Source organism: Sciurus vulgaris (genome assembly GCF_902686455.1).
Source record: "Sciurus vulgaris genome assembly, chromosome: 10".
NCBI lineage: Eukaryota > Metazoa > Chordata > Mammalia > Rodentia > Sciuridae > Sciurus > Sciurus vulgaris.
The window spans coordinates 125,157,931-125,176,448 of NC_136470.1; the positions used below are offsets into that span (position 1 = coordinate 125,157,931).

General features: G+C 39.6%; 1 protein-coding gene across 1 annotated transcript; it reads right to left on the reverse strand.

Moving 5' to 3' along the window:
• Positions 1–335: 335 nt before the first annotated feature.
• Positions 336–7,059, reverse strand: A4GNT (alpha-1,4-N-acetylglucosaminyltransferase; the record flags this gene model as incomplete). The annotated part of the gene is made up of 3 exons (XM_079155828.1): positions 6,997–7,059; positions 5,734–6,181; positions 336–902 (listed from the first exon to the last, which is right to left on the reverse strand). The coding sequence occupies exons 1-3, from the start codon at positions 7,011–7,013 to the stop codon at positions 336–338; spliced, it is 1,032 nt and encodes a 343-aa protein (XP_079011954.1). The 5' UTR covers positions 7,014–7,059.
• Between the last annotated feature and the right edge of the window lie 11,459 nt (positions 7,060–18,518).

Here is an 18,518-nt window from a genome sequence, read left to right on the forward strand (position 1 = left end):
TCTACAGTCCCTGAGGATGACAAGCAAAGAGACGTAAACTGACTCCCTGACAACCACCATCAGCATCATTCTTGCCCTGGATTGCCTGACTCCAGACTTCATTTCATGAGAGAAAAATGAATTTCTATGTCTCATAGCCACTGTTCTGTGGATTGTTTTAGTATAGAACAGAGGAAGCTAATCCTGAGATGTGGCTAAGACCCACCCCTGGAGAAAGTAGAAATCAAGTGAAAGTGTAGCAGTCAGGTAGTGTCCAGTTTCATGTAGCCACAGCAACTCGTTTTTGGCTGTTTGTTACCCGGCCCCAGCTCCCTGCTCACTGACCCTCCTGGGCCTTAGACCAGTTCCCTGTAGGTCCTGGGACAGTACTTACGATAGAGATTTTCCACCAGGGTGTTGCTTTCTCTAACCACGGTTTTCCCCTCATGGTTCATGAAGTTCCACAAATGCAGGGCATAAGAGTTATTGAAGTTCGGGTCTATGTCCCAGACGTCATAGTAGCGTCTCCACTCTGGATAAGAGATTGGGTAAAATCTCTGGGGATGTAGGAAGGACAAGTTCAGACACCTGAGGTCATTCAACCCTTGGAAGTCTTCGAGTTTGCACCATAATCTCAACATCCTCGTCATCAAATTAGGACCTTGGTGGCCCCAAATGTATGAGTTGTAGTGTTCAACAAAATTTTCCATGCATCCCCACAAGAAGGGGTGGTGGGGCAGGAACCCAAACACTCCATTACTAGAGTACCGAGAGGACTGAGCAGCCAGAAAGTTCTCCTCGGGGATAGGCCTGATGGAGATGACATCAGTGTCCATGTAGACACCACCGTATTTCCAGATGATGGCCAGACGGGATGCATCTGAGCTGACGTGGAGCCAATGCCTCTCTGCACTGGAGTTGATCTGTGGGAGCAGGTGCAAATCAGTCCCAAGCAGAGAAAAGAGGGAGGGGTGCACAGTAGGAAGCTGAGCCCAGAGTAGCTGGGGAGGGGTGCAGTAAGCCACCTTCCCCAAATTGGATTTGGTCACAAGCTAAATTTCACAACTCTTCTAAATTTACCTCCACACCTCTAGATTTTCCTTTAAGTAAAAATTTGCAGCAATTACTATCAATGAAAAGATTTTTAGCAGCTTTTAAAGATTTTGTGAAAAAAAATTAAAGCAGTGGAAAGAGAAGGAAAAGATCCAGCAGTCATTTCACAGTGAAATATGAGTCATTCTTCAGCGTGGGTGTACATTAACCACATATATGAAGCAGTGAAGGAAGAATCAAAAAAAGCTCTCGGAATGCTCATTGGTTCGACAAAGGGGAATGAAGGGGGAAGGGGGATGAGAATAGGAAAGACAGTAGAATGAATCGGACACGACTTTCCTATGCTCGTATATGAATGCACGACTAGTGTAACTCCACATCATGTACGACCCAAGAATGGGAAGTTATACTCCATGTATGTATGATATATCAAAACATACTCTACTGTCAAGTATATCTAAAAAGTACATATAAATTTTTTTAAAAGAATGCTACAAATTAATAAAGAAGAAAATAAACTAGGAAACTAGGGGAAAAGTCAATATGTATGCTTGATGTGAACTTGGTAAAAGAATCTTCAAATGTGTACATTTGTTTGCTTCTTAATTGCTTTAATAATATTCATGGAGGGTCTGTTTATTTTGTGCCCACTTCTGTTAGAACTGCTAAGGATATAGCAGGGAACAGACAGGCAAACATTCCTACTGGGAGGCGAGGGACAATAAACAAATAAATATATACTCTGTTGGGTGTTGATAAGAACTATGAAGAGAAAAAAGCTGGGTGAAGGAGCTTTGAAAGAGACGGAGTGGAGCACAGTATATCAGATCCCAACAAAACATGAATGATGTGGTGGTGAACCATCACCATATCTGGAAGAAGAGGGTTCTGGGTGGCGGGGACCGCAAGGGCCCCGATGCAGGTACACCCTGGCCCTGTGGCAGAAGCAGAGTAGAGAAGGGAACCCGGCAGGTGATAAGAATAGAAAGGGTAGGAACAGAGAGCAGATTTGGAAGTGACTAAGAAGGTTTGGAAGACAGGAGAGATATGATCTGAATTAGTTGTCAAGGGGTCACTTTGGCTGCTATATAGAAAAGACCCTGATAAATGGGTGAGAGATGATGAGGGAAAATTTGGAGGCCATTGAAATGATGCAGGCAAGAGATGATAGTGGCGGCATGGGCCTAGGTGATAATCTGGTTGAGGGCGAGAGAAGTGGTGGGGTTCTGGACACACGTTGCAGATAAAACTGCTCAGGTTTCTCACCAACGAATTGGATGTGGGGTGGCACAGAGAGGAACCACAGATGACTGCAAATGTGAAAATGTGAACAAAACAGAAAAACAACTTGAAAAGAAGAACAAACAAATCAGCATAAATAGTAGTGTTCCCACATGGAATGCTAAGATTTTGAATACCAAAAACAATATATACTTTTTTTTTTTTTTTTTTTTTTTTTTTTTTGGTACCAGGGATTGAACCCAGGGTGCTTAACCACTTAGCCATATCCCCAGTCTTTTAAAAAATATTTTACTTAGAGACAGGGTCTTATACATTTTTTTCTAAACAAATATGTTAACTAAAAGATGAAATAACCACCTTGACTTTTGTTAAAAATAAACATTCTTTAAAATTCTGTCATCAAATCAAATCCAAGCAGGCCAACTAAAACTGCAGAAATCTTCACAAGTTGCTAGAAATCATCACCTTGTTTACAATTGCTGAAGACCTCTTAAATAATAATAGATAACACTTGACAATTATTGGCCAAAATCTAGACAAATCCTCAAAGATAAGGTTCTAGCATCATTCTTATTTAAAAAATAAAAAATTAGAAGGATCAGAAAGTTTAGTCATCTGTGCAAAGAGGAAAAGGGTGTATTTCAACCAAGACAGTCTGACTTTAGACATCTACTCATTCAGAAGAAACAAAGTTTTGATAAAAATAAGGATGTATAATTTTTGGTAAATTGTGATTGTTAGTGAACAGACAATGAGATATAAGATATTAAAAACTGTACAGAACCAGAAGAAGAGAAAATCTGCCTTTATATGAGTATTAGAGTAGTGTCACCCGAAGCATAAGAGCCCCAACAGAGGTTTCAGAAAGAGGTTTGAGGTCTGGCTGCTTAGATGACAGTTGCCCACCCTGATCCTATGCCTACAGTACTCATTCCTAGGCATCCTCAAGGGCTAAGAATGCCCAGAACAGTGTAGCACACCCAGTGGTCACTAGTAAGTGATAGAAAATTGAGTCCTCTCAACAGGTGGCCCCCAGTTATCCTGTGATGGACTATCTGGGGCAGAACATGCCATAGCACACACCCTATGGGAATCACAGTATGAATGCTTTAGATAACACAGCCAACTGTAGCACCCTGCAGGCTCAAGGGGAGCAGATACTTGAGGGTTTTGAATCTCAGGGTCCACCTTGCTTCTAAAACCCAACACACAGGTACAGCTCAGAGAATCCAAGCTCTGCTCCACGTGATCAGAGATTTCTTTTTCCAAGGAGCAAAACACAATTTAGGTTGTGTTAGTCTAGCCCTGGTGTGGGAGCACCCTCTAGCAGGCCAGCTCTGACAGCTGCAGGGAACAAGCCTGCTGTCCCCTCCACTCTCAGTGCCTGCCTCCTGGCTTGCTGCATGCCTGGCAGCTGCCCAGAGTAGAACCAGCTACTTGCCAGGAACCCTGCTGTTGTCAACTGCCAGGACCAATGTGACATTTCTGGGCTCTTCAGGAGGAGAGATGGGGACTTTGGAAACTAGAAGTCACTAGGGCTAAGGATGGAACTGATCCCAGGGGCTGTTCCAGCCCTATCCCCTACCTGCCTGGCCCACCAGACCCCTCCCCCTCAGGCCTAGGACACCGTCCAGAGTGCCTCCTGTTGACAGCAACAAAACACATGCACACCTACCATCCATGACAGCCCACCCAGAGCAGAAGCTAACGTGGAAGAGTGGGGCAAGGTTTTTCTCTTTTTATATAGAGAATGTAGTAGGCTGAATAATGGCCACCCAAAGATATAGATCCTAATTTATGGAAACTGTAGATATTGCCTCATATGGGGAAAGTATCAGATGTGATTAAGCTAAGGACCTTGAGATGGAGAGATTTTTCTGCATTATCCTGATGAGGTCTAAAAAATTACCAACATGCTTTAATAGAGGAATAGAGGGAGGTTTTACACCCAGAGAGGAAAGGGGAATTTGAAGATGCAGACAGAGCTTGGAATAATGGGCGCCAGGCCAATGGATGCTGGCAGCCATCAGGCGCTGGTAAGAAATGAAGAACAATTCTTCCCCAAGTCTCCACAGGGAATGTGGCCCTGCCAATGTCTTGATATTAGCCCAGTGAAGCTGATTCAGGACTTCTGCCTCCAAAGTAAGAAAATTAATTTCTGTTGTTTTATGTCACCACACTTGTGATAATTTGTTAGAGCACCCACTGGAAAATAACTCAAGAATATAATATCCTCAATATTTCTGCTTGGCCCATTAAGCCTAAAATATTTACTGTCTTGCCATTTGTAGAAAAAAGTTTGCTGATATTTGGTCAAGGACTTTGCGCAGCAAGCAAATAGTATTCTTTTGATGTCAATTTTTAAATCACCTTTTGTTTTTTTAAAATAATTGAATTTATAAAACCAACATTTCTTAGTACTAAATTCACTTCTAATCAAATCATATTCAAGCAACTACTATAATTGTGTGTCCCTTGGTTTCTTTGGAACTTTTCTTTTTCCAATAGATGGGGGGGATGATTGCAAAGCCAAAATCATTATAATCACATTAGAACATAAAGGAATTTCACTCCATATGTTCATAGTCTTCAGAAAACATCAGTTTTTAAAAAATCATAGTTAAAACAGAATCATTGAGTGGCTGTATTATCATTTCTTTAAGTATTACCTGACCTTTGGCCCTCTGTAAGAGAAACATTAAATTGAAATATTAATTCCTTATTATGTTATGCTGCTAAGATATGGTTATAAAATTCCTAAGAGCTCTGGGAGTTTCTCAATCAGATTTTTTCCCCTCAGTGTTGATGGGAAATTTTATTGTTTCCAATTTGTTTTGTTGCTGGTGGTGGGGTTTTGTTGTTGTTGTTGTTGTTGTTACTATTTTATCAGTGATTAAGAAAATGGGACATGATTGTTATCAATCCAATCTTAATACAGCTCAACCTCATACAGCAGCATTCCACTGATCCTTCGTGAATTTTCTACTTACATCATTCTCACGTTAAATATTGCCTAGTCTCTGCCTCGGGTGCATAAAAGATTTAACATGTAGGTTTTAAACTAGGATTAAAAATAAGTGTTTCATATGCATAGAAAAGATACAAAGATTTCACTCAGATAAGAATAGCCTCCAAAGTTAACTATATCCTCAAAGAAATAAGGGCAGAAACAAAAGACACCAGTCCAAATGTAAACTTGACTTAAGACTCTCTTGAGAGAAACAACATGTATAAAAAAAAAAAAAAAAAAAAAAAAGACTCTCTTGTTTAGTTGAACTGGTTCTTAATGCAGTAGAAAAAGGACCAGCAATACTCAAAGGATCTGGTTGCTAGTCCCCTCTGGCCCTGATTCCTTACTCAGTTGACCCTTCTATATAGTGAGAAGGTTGCACTCATTTTCTGTGAGTTTTCTGTTGGTCCCTCCCAACACTTATTTTCTAAGTTTCCCCAAACACTTACTCGAGTGTACCATGAATACAAGGGTGTGTCTTCAAACAGCTTTTTCATATCCAAAGGGAGGAGGAAAACATTGTCCATGGCTGAGAGGAGGGAAAAGGCTGGGTAACTGGAGTTTAAGGGCAGCTGAGCGGAAGTGTTGAGACCTTTCATAAAGAAGACCACGGGCTGCTCAGGGTAAATCTTGGCAGCAGACTCCACCGCACAGCACACCAGTGAGGGTGGCTCCATTCGCTCCGAGGTCTCTACAAATATAATGCCACGTCTATGGCTCAGAAGGGCTTCAGGGTCCTGCTGGAACTTAAAGGAAGACAGGCAGGAGAAGAGGCAGCGGGGCCTCAGGGTGAGCTGGTAGAGGAATCCACAGGAAAACAGCAGGATGACGGACAGGGAGAACTGGAACTCCTTCAGCATGTCCACTGTTCTCTCCGGATCTGTTCCTTTAACAACACTGTTCATTAAAAATTGCATTTGCAACTGAATAGAGATAGCACACAAGAACACACTATGAGGGCTGGGAGATAGTTCAGTTGGTAGAGTGCTTGCCTCACAGGCACAAGGCCCTGAGTTCAATCCCCGGCACCGCAAAAAAAAAAAAAAAAAAAAAAAAAAAAAAAAAACACTATTAGAATCTCTCTTATAAACCTACATGAAAGAAATATGTTCAAGGCATGTCAGGAATAAAAAGAAAAATTTGACATAACCAGTTTGGGTTGTTATAGATTTAAGGATGATTCTGCATAGAAGAATAATTAGTTAATAGAAAAACTATTAATGAATGCATTATCTTAAGAGAGTAAAGAAGAAAAGTCATATAATCATTTCAGCTCAATAGATGTCAAGATTGTGATAAAATTGGACATTCATTCATGAATTTTTAAGAAGCATAAAAACTTTCTTAACTGAATAATTATGTCTATCATAACTTATAGAAATTAACATATTTAATATGAAACATTTGAAACATCCTGTTAATATCAGGAAAGTGATATAGATATAGCCACTGTTGCTGTTGCTATTCAACATCATTCTGATCATTCTAACCAACACAATAAAGTGAAAGAAACATTCTCTACTATGAATGTTAGAAGAAGCAAAAGTATCACCAGTTTTAGAAAATATGACTGCAGACCTAGAAAACCCAAGCTCATTTACCAAAAAATGAATCAAACTAAGAAGGAAATTATCCAAGGAAGAAAATTGAAAGAGAGATAAATAAGTTGCCAAGATCACACAGTTTGCAAGTAATGAAATTGCAACTCCCACCTGGGTCTGTCCAGCATGAAAGCCCAGGCTCTGAACTGTCAAGGTAGTATCTACCCCTCTGTAGATGTTAGCTCCAACTCCAGGGAACAGAGATCTCAATTCTTGGGAGGTCTATTTTCACATACTATATAACTCTTGGACAGAATGCAAAACCAGTAAGTTGGAGCTTATCTTCTAGCCAGAAACTTGCAGTTAGCCAGTATTTGAAGTCTTAGAAATGAGGACAAGTTTTTTCCTGGTATGCTTTCTGATAAATCGCCACCCAATCTTCCAATCAACTACCCACAGTTAAGTAAATCATTGGCAGAGAATTAAGGCTAAACACAGGCTAAGTTCCCTGGAAACTCCTCCCTTTACTAAATGGCCCCCCAAAACAGAGACCTGAGATAATAGGGGCTTCAGAGGATTTTTCAGGTGACCCACACACTAATCCAGTCTGACTGTGGATCTGTCATGAGAGCTTTAATGGGTTCATTTCAGGTAGAAGAAACTACTGTATCATAACATAAGCCTGAAGCCAACAGATCCTACGCCTGATCAGATTAGCTTGAATCAAATTCACAGAGACTAGGGAAAGCTTCTTTGCCAGACAATCCTATAAGTTGATCTAAACTGCTTCTTTGCAAACATAGGCTTGATTAAAAGAAAAGGAAGCCCATCACCACAAAACAGCAATAGACTAACCCCAGTAGTCCAAAGGCCTGGTGGTCTTTAATGAGAATGGATTCCCCAGTATAAATTACAGTACAGAAAGGCTACTTTTGCCATTGTCCCCCTTGTGGAATATGAACCTCTTCTTACTCTCACAAAGTCAGCTTTGTCACCTGACAGCTTTGTCAACTGATGTGGCAATCCCCACGTCCCAAAGCATTTTCACTCTCCTGTGGTCTATTCCCATCACTCCTGAAATGAGCACTGAATATGCTCTTTGGAGCTATCCTCTGCTCAGAGAATTACCTGTTCTCATTCCAGAGCCTTCTCTCAGCTATGAACATGTGTCCATAATTTCCCTTGGATGCTCTGGTATGAACAGCGAGATCCCCTCCTGAGAAGACTGTGGATTCAAACATAGCATATACTGAACAAGTTAAATCTGTTCCAATTGTTGATGGCTCTGAGTTTTTTTCTGTGTCAATGAGGCCCCAAAACAGTTCTTGGATCTCCTTGTGACTCTTCCTTTTGAAGCCGAATTTCTTCTCTGAATCTCCTCAGTTCTGAACTCAGTGTGTTTTGGCATCTTTCCAAAGTTCTCTGGAAAGAGAACTGAAAATAGATTGAGAGAATACATTGAATAGATTGGTTGCTCTTTACCACAAAGAGGAAGAGAGATAAGTGTTCCTGCTCCCTGTCTGGGGGTAATCAGAGATCTCCATTTCTGGAAACGATGCACTCCTTGTGCCTGAGTCTCAGAAAGGTCACATATCTTAGTGCCTTCCAAATGTTTGCACAATGGCCCAGACCAATGAATACATTTTCAGAAAGCAGTGAACTGGTTAGTGGTCCTGGTCAGGAAGGGGTGATGAGAGCAGAAGTGACAGTGAAAACCTGAACACAACAGATAGGTCCTGTCTGAGCAAGAACCGCCCAGAAAGCACCATGGAAATAGCAGTGGGCTTGGAGTTGTGCCTGTCTGTCACAGGCTGAGGACCCAGGACACATTTCAGGTCCCTTGTAAAGAGCAGAAGTTAACCACACTCAGGCTCATTGGCAGGATGAAAGGACTCTGAAAACCAAAGCAGCAACTCTCACTTTCCACTAGGGAAGAGGGGAGAGAAGGAGAAGAATACTAATGAAGTTGGTATTTGTGCTCTTGATAAAAACATGAAGTTATGTTGCTTTATGTTTTCAGATTAATGAATGTCCTAATTAATGGAAATCCTCAATCCCAAGTGAGAGTTGATGTGATGTGTTCAGAAGCCAGGTCACAAGTACCCGGGGCCTCTTGTCCTTCCCAAGTCTTTATTGAGGAAGCCTCCTGTCATTTCAACCACTCCACTCAGAACATCCAGGGGCCCTCAGACACATCCATCAACCTTCCCTCTAGTGAGAAGAGCCGGGCAGCCTTTCCTTCCTGCCATATCTGGTCTGTTCCACACTAACTTTATGTCTATTCAGTCAGGTACCTAACAGCAGCTCTTAATTTGATCTTCACAGATCCCCTTAGAGGCTTCATGGATGGACTTCAGGAAACCCTGAACCCTAGAGCCATTTCAGGTAGAAGAAAATATCTTAAACCTGGATGCCAGTTACCCACAGCTTCTCCTTCGTATTGACTTTCTATGACGCTCTGCTCAGATTCCTTTGAATTTCTTTACCAAATCTCAGGCCTTCTCCAACCGGTCAAGCAACTCCCAGGAACCCTGACATAGGTACCTGAGTAGAGATATACAAAAAACTCCTTGCCTTTGAGCAATGGATAGGGCTGAATAATCTGGTAGGAGTCACATCTGCTTCTAGGTATTGTGTATTTTCCTAGGAATTTTTGCTTTGTGTGAGAATTCTTTCTCCAACATAATCCTGACTTGGTCAATCCAAAAGATTGCAGAGTCTGGGTAATTATCACTGACCGATGAGACCTTAGGAAATGTGAATTGGTGTAGCACCCCAAAACTAAACAGGACAAGAAAAAAAATCCAAAGTTATTTCTATTTTACAATGTTGGTCTTTGGATGTTTAGAGATAGTGAAAATAAAAGGCAGACCGGAGAGGAAAACGACAGAACTGTAGAAGAAATTTCTTCAACTCTGAAATCCTATACATAACCTCTGATAACCTCAATTCCAAATAGTTCAGTGTTTGAGCTTAGCTCCCTCTTCTATAAAGGACCCACTGTATCAGGCAGGAAAAGTTAATTTTTATCAATAAATGTTTGTTAAATTGAACCGCACATGAAAAGTACACCTTGCAATTCTGTAGCTTCTTTGGACTCAGATTTACTGCAAGAAGGAAATGTTCCAGCAACTTGTCCTATTTGCTTTGGAGCCTTTGGAACCATAGTTCCGGTTTTTAACATTTGTTAAGCAAGTGGGACTGATAAATTTGTTAAAGCATTCAGCTATTAACAGGGAAAAAACTATACAAGAAGTGATACCTTATCAGCATTGCCAATTCGTTTCCCCTGCTGTCCTGCAGTTGGAACAAAGACTGAGGGGTTGGATTTTCATGAATGGAGGGGAGATGGTTGGATGGAGGCATTTTACTGCAGAGTAAGAAACAATCCATAGCATAGCACTTGGAAACCCATGGAGGAATAATATAATCAATTCACCCTGAGGAATGACATTATCTACGTTAAATCCTAAAAAATATAAAATAAAATAAAAACATCGATTTACTAAAATCAGTGACTCAATGCCAGAGTAAAATCTCCTTGCCTTGTAGAAATATATTAAATTATTTTACATTCCACATAAAACAGTCATAACCTTGTGTTTCTGACTTTTTTTTTTCTCCACTCAGCCATACCAGTCACACATGCCCCTGTTAACAAACCTTACATAGCTATCAAGAATATGTTCCTCGGTTTGTTCTGGAAATTATTGTATTCACACATGTAATCCCCCCCCCTTTTTAAATTTACTTGCAGATAAAAGTGTTGGTGGGGGATAAGGGCAGGGAGATAAGGAAAAGTAATTATTCTCAGTGAACATGACACCATTTTCTAAGGCTGAAGCACAGTGTCTGCAAATAGCCTACAGAAAACAGTGGCACCTTTTTGAGAGTGGAGGACTGAAGGGACTTTGTTGTTAAGCTCTATGGGACATAATGTAGCTTCTTCTTCTTGTAAGGAATTGGGGACATCTTAAAGCCACCTACACTAAATGTCCACATGGCACAGGACCTTTATAAAAACTGTAAGAGAGAGCGCGTCTCAATATGGAGGAAAGAAACCATTATAGACTGAATATTTCCCCCAAAATTCATATCTTAAAGCCCTAAACATCAATATAATGATATTTGGAGGCAGTGCCCTTGATTATGTTTAGATTAGGTTCCTTATAGGAACATCTCTCTCTCCACACACATTTACACCAAAGAAAGACCATGTAAGCACACAGTGAGAAAGTGACTGTCTAACTGGGCACAGTGGCACATGCCTGTAATCCCAGCAGCTCAGGAGGCTGAGGCAGGAGGATCCAGAGTTCAAAGCCAGCCTTAGCAAAGGCGAGATGCTAAGCAACTCAGCAAGACCCTGTATCTAAATAAAATACAAAACAGGACTGGGGATGTGGCTCAGTGGTCAAGTGCCCCTGAGTTCAATTCCTGGTACCCCTCCGGCCAAAAAAAAGAAAAGAAAGTGGCTATCTATGAGTCATAAGTTGAATCTACTAGCACCTTGATCTTGAACTTGTAGCCTCTAAAACTGTAAGAAATAAACAGTTAAGCAGCCCAGTCTGTGGTGTTTTGTTATAGCAACTTGGGCTGACCAAGACAGAAACTCCATGGCAAGCTTACACATGTTTTCACAAAACCTGTTTTTGAGCCATACGTAATGTTGAAGCTACTCTTAACAACTGGGGCCAGACCTCAGTGGGGAAGGGGCAACCAGCGACAACATAAACCTGTAGGGGGTAGAACTCCTCTCCTTACCTGAGGCCCCTTGACCTTCTTTCCTTTTGTCCTTCCATACCACTCCCCCTGCCCGCCCCCACACACTGTCCTCTTGTGTCTTTTCTTCAAATGGAGATCTCTGGTCTCTCTTATCTCAACATCACCATGCACCCAATTACCTAAACCAGAAACCACTGAGTCATTTCTAACTCTTCTCTCTCTTTACCCCTCACATGCAAGCTATGTGAGTTCAGATCCTCTGAGAAGCAGACACGGAGGTTAACTGTGTAAGAACTTTATTAGGGGAAATGCTTGTGGTAAATAGGAAAGAAGCTGTGTACGGCTAGAACAGTGTTCAGATCACAATGGAAGTCTTAAAGAATCTTGGGGAAAATCCTGAGCCGCCTTACCTTGTCTAAGGCTGTCCTTGTCTAAGGAAGTTTCAGCCAAGTCTTCATGCAGTCCTCAAGCCAAACTCAAGTCTTTAGAGAAGAACTGCATCTCCCAGGAATGGGTCCACCTCAGTATTCTTGCTACACAGGTCACTGCTGTGAGCAGCCTGTTGGAAGTATGTCATCAGCACAAACTCAGAGCTGTTTCATAGGCAGCCGCTGGGGCTTTGGGTCAGTCATGCTCTCTAGTGGGAGTCCTAGAAAGGGACACATTCTCATCCCTGCCACATTGCACCATTCTGGGCTGCACTGATCTACTTCCCCACAGAAGTTCAAGGAGCAGCGATTCTGTGGTTCCCACTGGTCTTTTTTTCTAAGGGGAAACTAACAAGAAGGGGTGAGTGGATGAACCACAGCAACTCATCTCTGTAGTTGTCCTCAGGGCTCCAACTCATCCTCTCCCTCCTCCAGTACCCATTCTAAATCCCTCACCCTCAGCGGTCCCGCTAACAGGTGTCAGTAGTTTAGATGATTGTGCCACTCACTTCCTTGAGGTGCCTGAAAGCTTGACAGTTGCACCTTTCTCATTCAGGGTTGCTGCACCAGGAGATGCCAAAACGGATATCCTAGGTTCCACACATATTCCTTTTTATTGCTATTATGGGAAAGCAGCCTCTCACCTCCTCCTGCTGATCAAGGTTAATCACTTTCACCAATGTAACTGCTCTTTCTACTTGCTGTTCCACAAGCCCAAGAAAACCAAGATGCTCTGTAGTTGTTTGTAATTCATTGGGACTCTTGCAGAATCACCTGGCAAGAGTTTTCTCTATTTGGGACTAGAACTTCCAACAGTGAAGAGCTCAGGTTTGCTGTGACAAGAATCCCAAAATCCCCCAATAAATCAGTGGGGCAGCTCCTATTTATAGCTGCTAATTTCCTGGATCCTTCTTATCAGGAACAGAGCATCAAATACAGACCGCTGAATCAACGTATGTTGTGTGCTGAAGGATGGCACCCCATCCTTCAGTTTCCTCCAAGCTAACACTTCAGCTGTACCTTTATAAAGCCATTACAGAAAGTTGCCTCTGTGTGGTGTGATTTGTGATACAACCAGCAGATCCCATGGTCATGGGCCACTCCCTTACCTCCATCACTGTAAAGTGATGGACACAGGCCTTGGAATCAGTAGAGTGAGCCAGGAAGATCTGCCCTCACCAATGTGGTGGGCATCATCCTCTCTGCTGAGGGCCTGAGTATAACAAAATACCTGAGAAAGGGTAAAACATATGACAGGATGGAACATATTCTCAGAAGCAATAAAGAAAAAGGAAGAAGAGGAAGGGAAGGAGAAGGAGATTCAAGAAATGAGCATCAGCAGCAACTTTGTTGGAAAAGAATTTGAAGAATTTTAAATTATTTAGGAGGACATAAGACAAATATCTGTGAAAACAATAGTCCAAGACAAGTACATGATGTGATACAGGTACAGATTTTTATATTGAGAGATGGCAGCAGGATTTAGGGGAAATGGCAACAGCAGCAGTATGATTTTTTTTTAATCTCTCCAAGTTATCATATAAAAACAGGCCAGGGGCTGGGGTTGTGGCTCAGTGGTAGAGTACTTGCCTAGCATGTGTGAGGCACTGAGTTTGATTCTCAGCACCACATATGAATGAATGAATAAAATAAAGGTCTATCAACATCTGAAAAAATATTTTAAAAAATAAACAGGCCATACCACCATATTGTAAGTCAAAATCCAAGAGGCAATATTTTTGACAAAAACTAGGGGACAAATTATCCCCATAAATTCTAAAATACAAGCAGGTGGCAACTAACCACCAATATCCCCAAGAACTCCATGATAATAGCTCTGTACTGGAAAGGGAAGAGAGGGGACCAGATGGTGGAGAGAGAAGTCAAGAGCTATTCATGGGAAAGTGTAGCAAGGTAATGGGAGAGGAGCTACAAGGGCAAAGGGCCTGTAGTAAATTCTGAAGGGGTAGATGATCCTGAACCTCATCAGATTCTGAAGATTGAATAGCCAGGCCTCCTCCCCAATACAGAGCCCCAGGCCAAGGAGAAATGTATAGAAACAGAACCAAACTGTATAAGGTAAGGAATTTTATTCCAGAAGGAGAGTAGAGACCAGGTATTTTTTCACCTGAAACAAATATTTGTTCTGATTCTGTTATTTTATTTTATAATTTCAGTTTATAAAAAGACATAAACATTCAGTGATTAAAAACTCCTCAAGAATAAATTAGAGGGTTGAGGTGTAACTCAGTAGTAGAGTATTTGCCTAGCATGTGTGAAGCACTGGGTTTGATTCTCAGTACCATATATAAATAAGTAAAATAAAGGTCCATTGACTACTAAAAAAATTTTTTTTAAAAAAAGAGTAAATAAGAGACTGTGAAAGAGTAAAATTTTGCTGGGTGTGGTGGTGCAGGACTATAGTCCCAACTTCTTGAGAGGCAAAGACGGGAGGGTCACTTGAGCTCACAAGTTCCAACTGAGCCTGGGCAACATCATGAGATTCACAATTAAAAAAAAAAAAAAAGTGAAAGTTACAGTCTCTTTTATAAGATAGTATAAATTAGTAAGAAACTAAACTACAGTCCAATAAAAAACTAGGCAAAATTATGACTTTATCAAAATTATAAAGCCACATAGCCTGTGACCAGCAATTCTATTATCAGAAATTTATCCTAGAAACCTACTTATGCATGAGCAAAATTAAATATATATAACATACACATATATATGTTCATTTTCATTGTTTTTGTTATCAAAGGATTAGAAACAACCTAATGTCTATTACTAAGGACTAGTTGAATAGGTTAAGACACACCCATACAATGGAATAATGTGCATCTGTAAAAAAAAAGGAAAGCTTTCATATTTGGACATGGAATCATCTCCAAGACATATTTCTAAGAGAGAAAAAAACAAAGTAAAGAAGAGAATGTAATGCTATTTTTCTTAAAAGGGAGGATAAAAAGAGAAAACCAAGAGGAAATGTTGGATGTTTCTTGAACAGGAAGTGGGAGAATAGGAGACAGAAATGAGAAATTTTTATGGTACATATCCTGCACTACCAGAATTCTGAATTGTATGAATATATAAGCAAAAATTTAAAACAAAATTTAAGGAGAAACAATTGAGTATCCCAACAATGACTGATGAACATAGACTTAAAAAGAGAATTCAGAGATTTGATACAACTTCTAATGAAAATTCAGAAAATCACCAGGACTTTTCCATTTTGGTTTCAACAAGTCGATTGATAGAGAAGCCCAAATTGAACAGGAAGAACTGAAATGCTTTGGAATCCTTTGATAATCTCCCCCAGCCTTCCTTCTGTACATTTTAATTATTAATAAAGATAGTAGTTACATCAATATTTCAGTGTTCTTTCTCGTACCAATACTTTTACATACTTTTAAGATTTTGCTTTGAATCTTGGTCATCTCACTTCTATAATTTATATTAATATGTTAGCATTCCATATGCCTGAAGCCCTGGATTCAACTCCCAATACCAAAAAAAAAAAAAAAATTCCAGATTTGTTAAGTGACCAGAATGGGTCAGTGCTTTCTCCTATGTGGTTTAGGATAATAGGTAGTAGTTACTTTGGCAAAAATTGTCAATTTTTACATTGTTAAGCTACTGAATTAGGAATTATTGACTATTTTCTAATTTAATCCTTTAAGACAATTTCTTTTTTTTGGTTTATTACAGTCTTACACATTTTTGATCTATTAATTTCCAGAAGTGCCATCCTTATTGTCACTTTGTCATTCTCTGCCATCCTTTCTTACTAGTTATTGCTGTTGTAGAAAAGTGTTATTAATTTATAAAGTTATCTTTGTTCTGGCAAACTTGTTGACATTTTTATTTGTACGAATCTTTGTTTTTGGCCTTTCTATATAGAAGTTCTGCAAATAGTGATGTTTCTGTTCCAGCTCTTAAATCTCTTATTTCCTTTTTTTACATTATAGCTTTAACTAAGACCTTTAATTAGTATTACATTAAACAATACCTGTGAATCAAATGCCCTTTGATTTTCCCTTACGGTATTTTATTTCTCTGATTTGTCACACTATTATAGTTGGAATTTCATAATTTACCATGTGATCATTTTGTTAATATTAATTTCCCTCATTGTACCATGAAGTCAGGAGTAACCTAGTATTTCACATTGTATCTGTGGTAAAGTGCCTGGGACATACTCAACAAATATTTCTTGAAGGAATAAATGAGGGAGCTAGAGCAACAAGTGAGAATAGAAGGAAATCATAATAGGCAAGGGCATCATTTTTTTATCTTGCTTTTTTTCTCTCTATTCCAATGACAAGATCATTAGCACTCAGGAATATATGTATGAATTGGAGTATTTTGGATGTGAACACCAATACTTGGCAATAACTAAATTAAACAAGAGGATAATTTACTGGCAAAAGATAAGGAGATGTTGAAAGAGTAAGTTGAAGACTAAGATGAAAGAAAATCTGGAAACAGGTCTGAGAAAAGAGCAACTCTGAAGGTATAGACTAGATAGTAAAACTATTCAACAGTGTTGTGGGGGTACTGCCTCTGGAACCAATGAGCACCCACCATTTTCATCTTTTTCTCTCAATGATTAAAATACAAGGAAAGGAGCATATAACTGGTACAACTTGAGTCACATGACTGCCCGTGAACAGGTGAGAACTGGTGTCCAGTCTGGACACCAGTGCAATAGAGGTGATTTTCACACACACACACACACACACACACAAATGACAATAACAATAATAAGAAGAAGGACAACAGCATCAACAACAAGAACTCCTAGCAGAAAGAGACATGGAGGCTTGTAGTCCACCCAAAATCAATGCCCTCTACAACTTCTTAGTTTTGGGTTTCCACCACTTTAAAAGTTCACCTTAGATATTATCATTTCAAATATAGTATAAACTGGAAATGAGTGAAAGTGATGTAGTGTGATTAAAAGGATGAAGTGTTCAAAATGGAACCAAGATATCTCTTGAGTATACTTTTATATAGTATAGGTTTGACTTTAAAACATGTAAATGTGTTATAAATTCAAAACCATAAATAAAAGCAAGATAAAGAGATGAAATCTTCTTTCTTACACAGAAAATATACACTCCTCTTAACCTTCCTTTTTTTTTCACTTAATATGACTTAGCAGTCACTCCATATCAGTTCATGGGACTCTCCCACCTACATATATATTTTATATATGGAGTATAATGTCTCATTTTTTCTCATTGTACGTGATGTCAAGTGTACAATTCAATGGTTATTAGTATATTCACAGAGTTGTGTAACCATCACCATACTCTAAGTTTAAAACATTTCATCACTCCAAAAAGAAACTTTGTATCAATTAGCAATCACTCCTTCTTATCTCCCATTCCTTTCCCCAGCTCTAAGCAACCAAAAATCTACTTTCTTTCTCAATGAATTTGCTTATTTTGAACATTTCATATAAATGGAATTATACAATATGGGTTTGTGGTGTGTGTGTGTGTGTGTGTGTATGTGTCTGTGTGTGTTCCCCAGACTCCTTTAATTAAGCATGTTTTCAAAGTTCTTCCACATTGTAGTATTTATTCACTCTTCTTTCCTTTTTAACAGAATAAATAATAGTCTGATGTATGGATATGCCACATTATATTTACCTATCAGGAGACATTCAAAATGGTGAATTAGAGGAAGGCTGTATTTCCAGTTCTGTGGCTTGGGATTCAAGCAGTAGGAGCTCTCAGTGAGATTCTGGGAATCTACTGGGCACTAAACATTAATAGGGCAGAGACACTGCTGCTGAGCTAAACCCAACCAAGACATAGAGAAATTTGCTCCACACACAAATTTCAGTGATGCATCAATATATAAAATAAATGAGACAATAATTTCAACTAAGTAAAAAGCCCCTTGTGGGAATAGCTAGGTGTTCCCACAGATTCCATTCTTGAACATCCACTTCTACTGCAAATGGAAAATTAACACAAAGATTGGGGGTACCACATCTATGAGGATCTCAACCTAGTCACTCTTCTATCCCATTAGAATACATAGAATAGTTAAGTGAAAAGAGTAATCATAAACGGTGTACCCCACGTGCTCTGTTGTACATAAAGCAATTGCCAGATCTAAAAGGAGGACTCCAAGCTTTTGACACCTACAGTAAAAGTGGAATCCTCAAGTTCTAGCACAATAGACACTGTCTTAAAATACAGTAATTATCACTGGAGAACTAGCATGGAAAATGTACCAAACCCACTTGGGGATATATTTAAAAATTCACAATGAAATGATATCCCAGAACATTCTGACAAGAGAAGGTTGTGCTCTAAAATGGTCCACATATGAGCAGAAGAGAAATCCACAACAACACATGCATAAAACTTACCACAAGAATGCAAGAAATTTAAAATAATAAGGTAATATGACACCTCCTAAAATTTATAATTCACCAGTAACTGACTCCAAAGATAATGAAGTGAAATATCAGATGAAGAATAAAGAATGTTTATTTTCAAATCAAATAATTCCAAGAGAGCACAT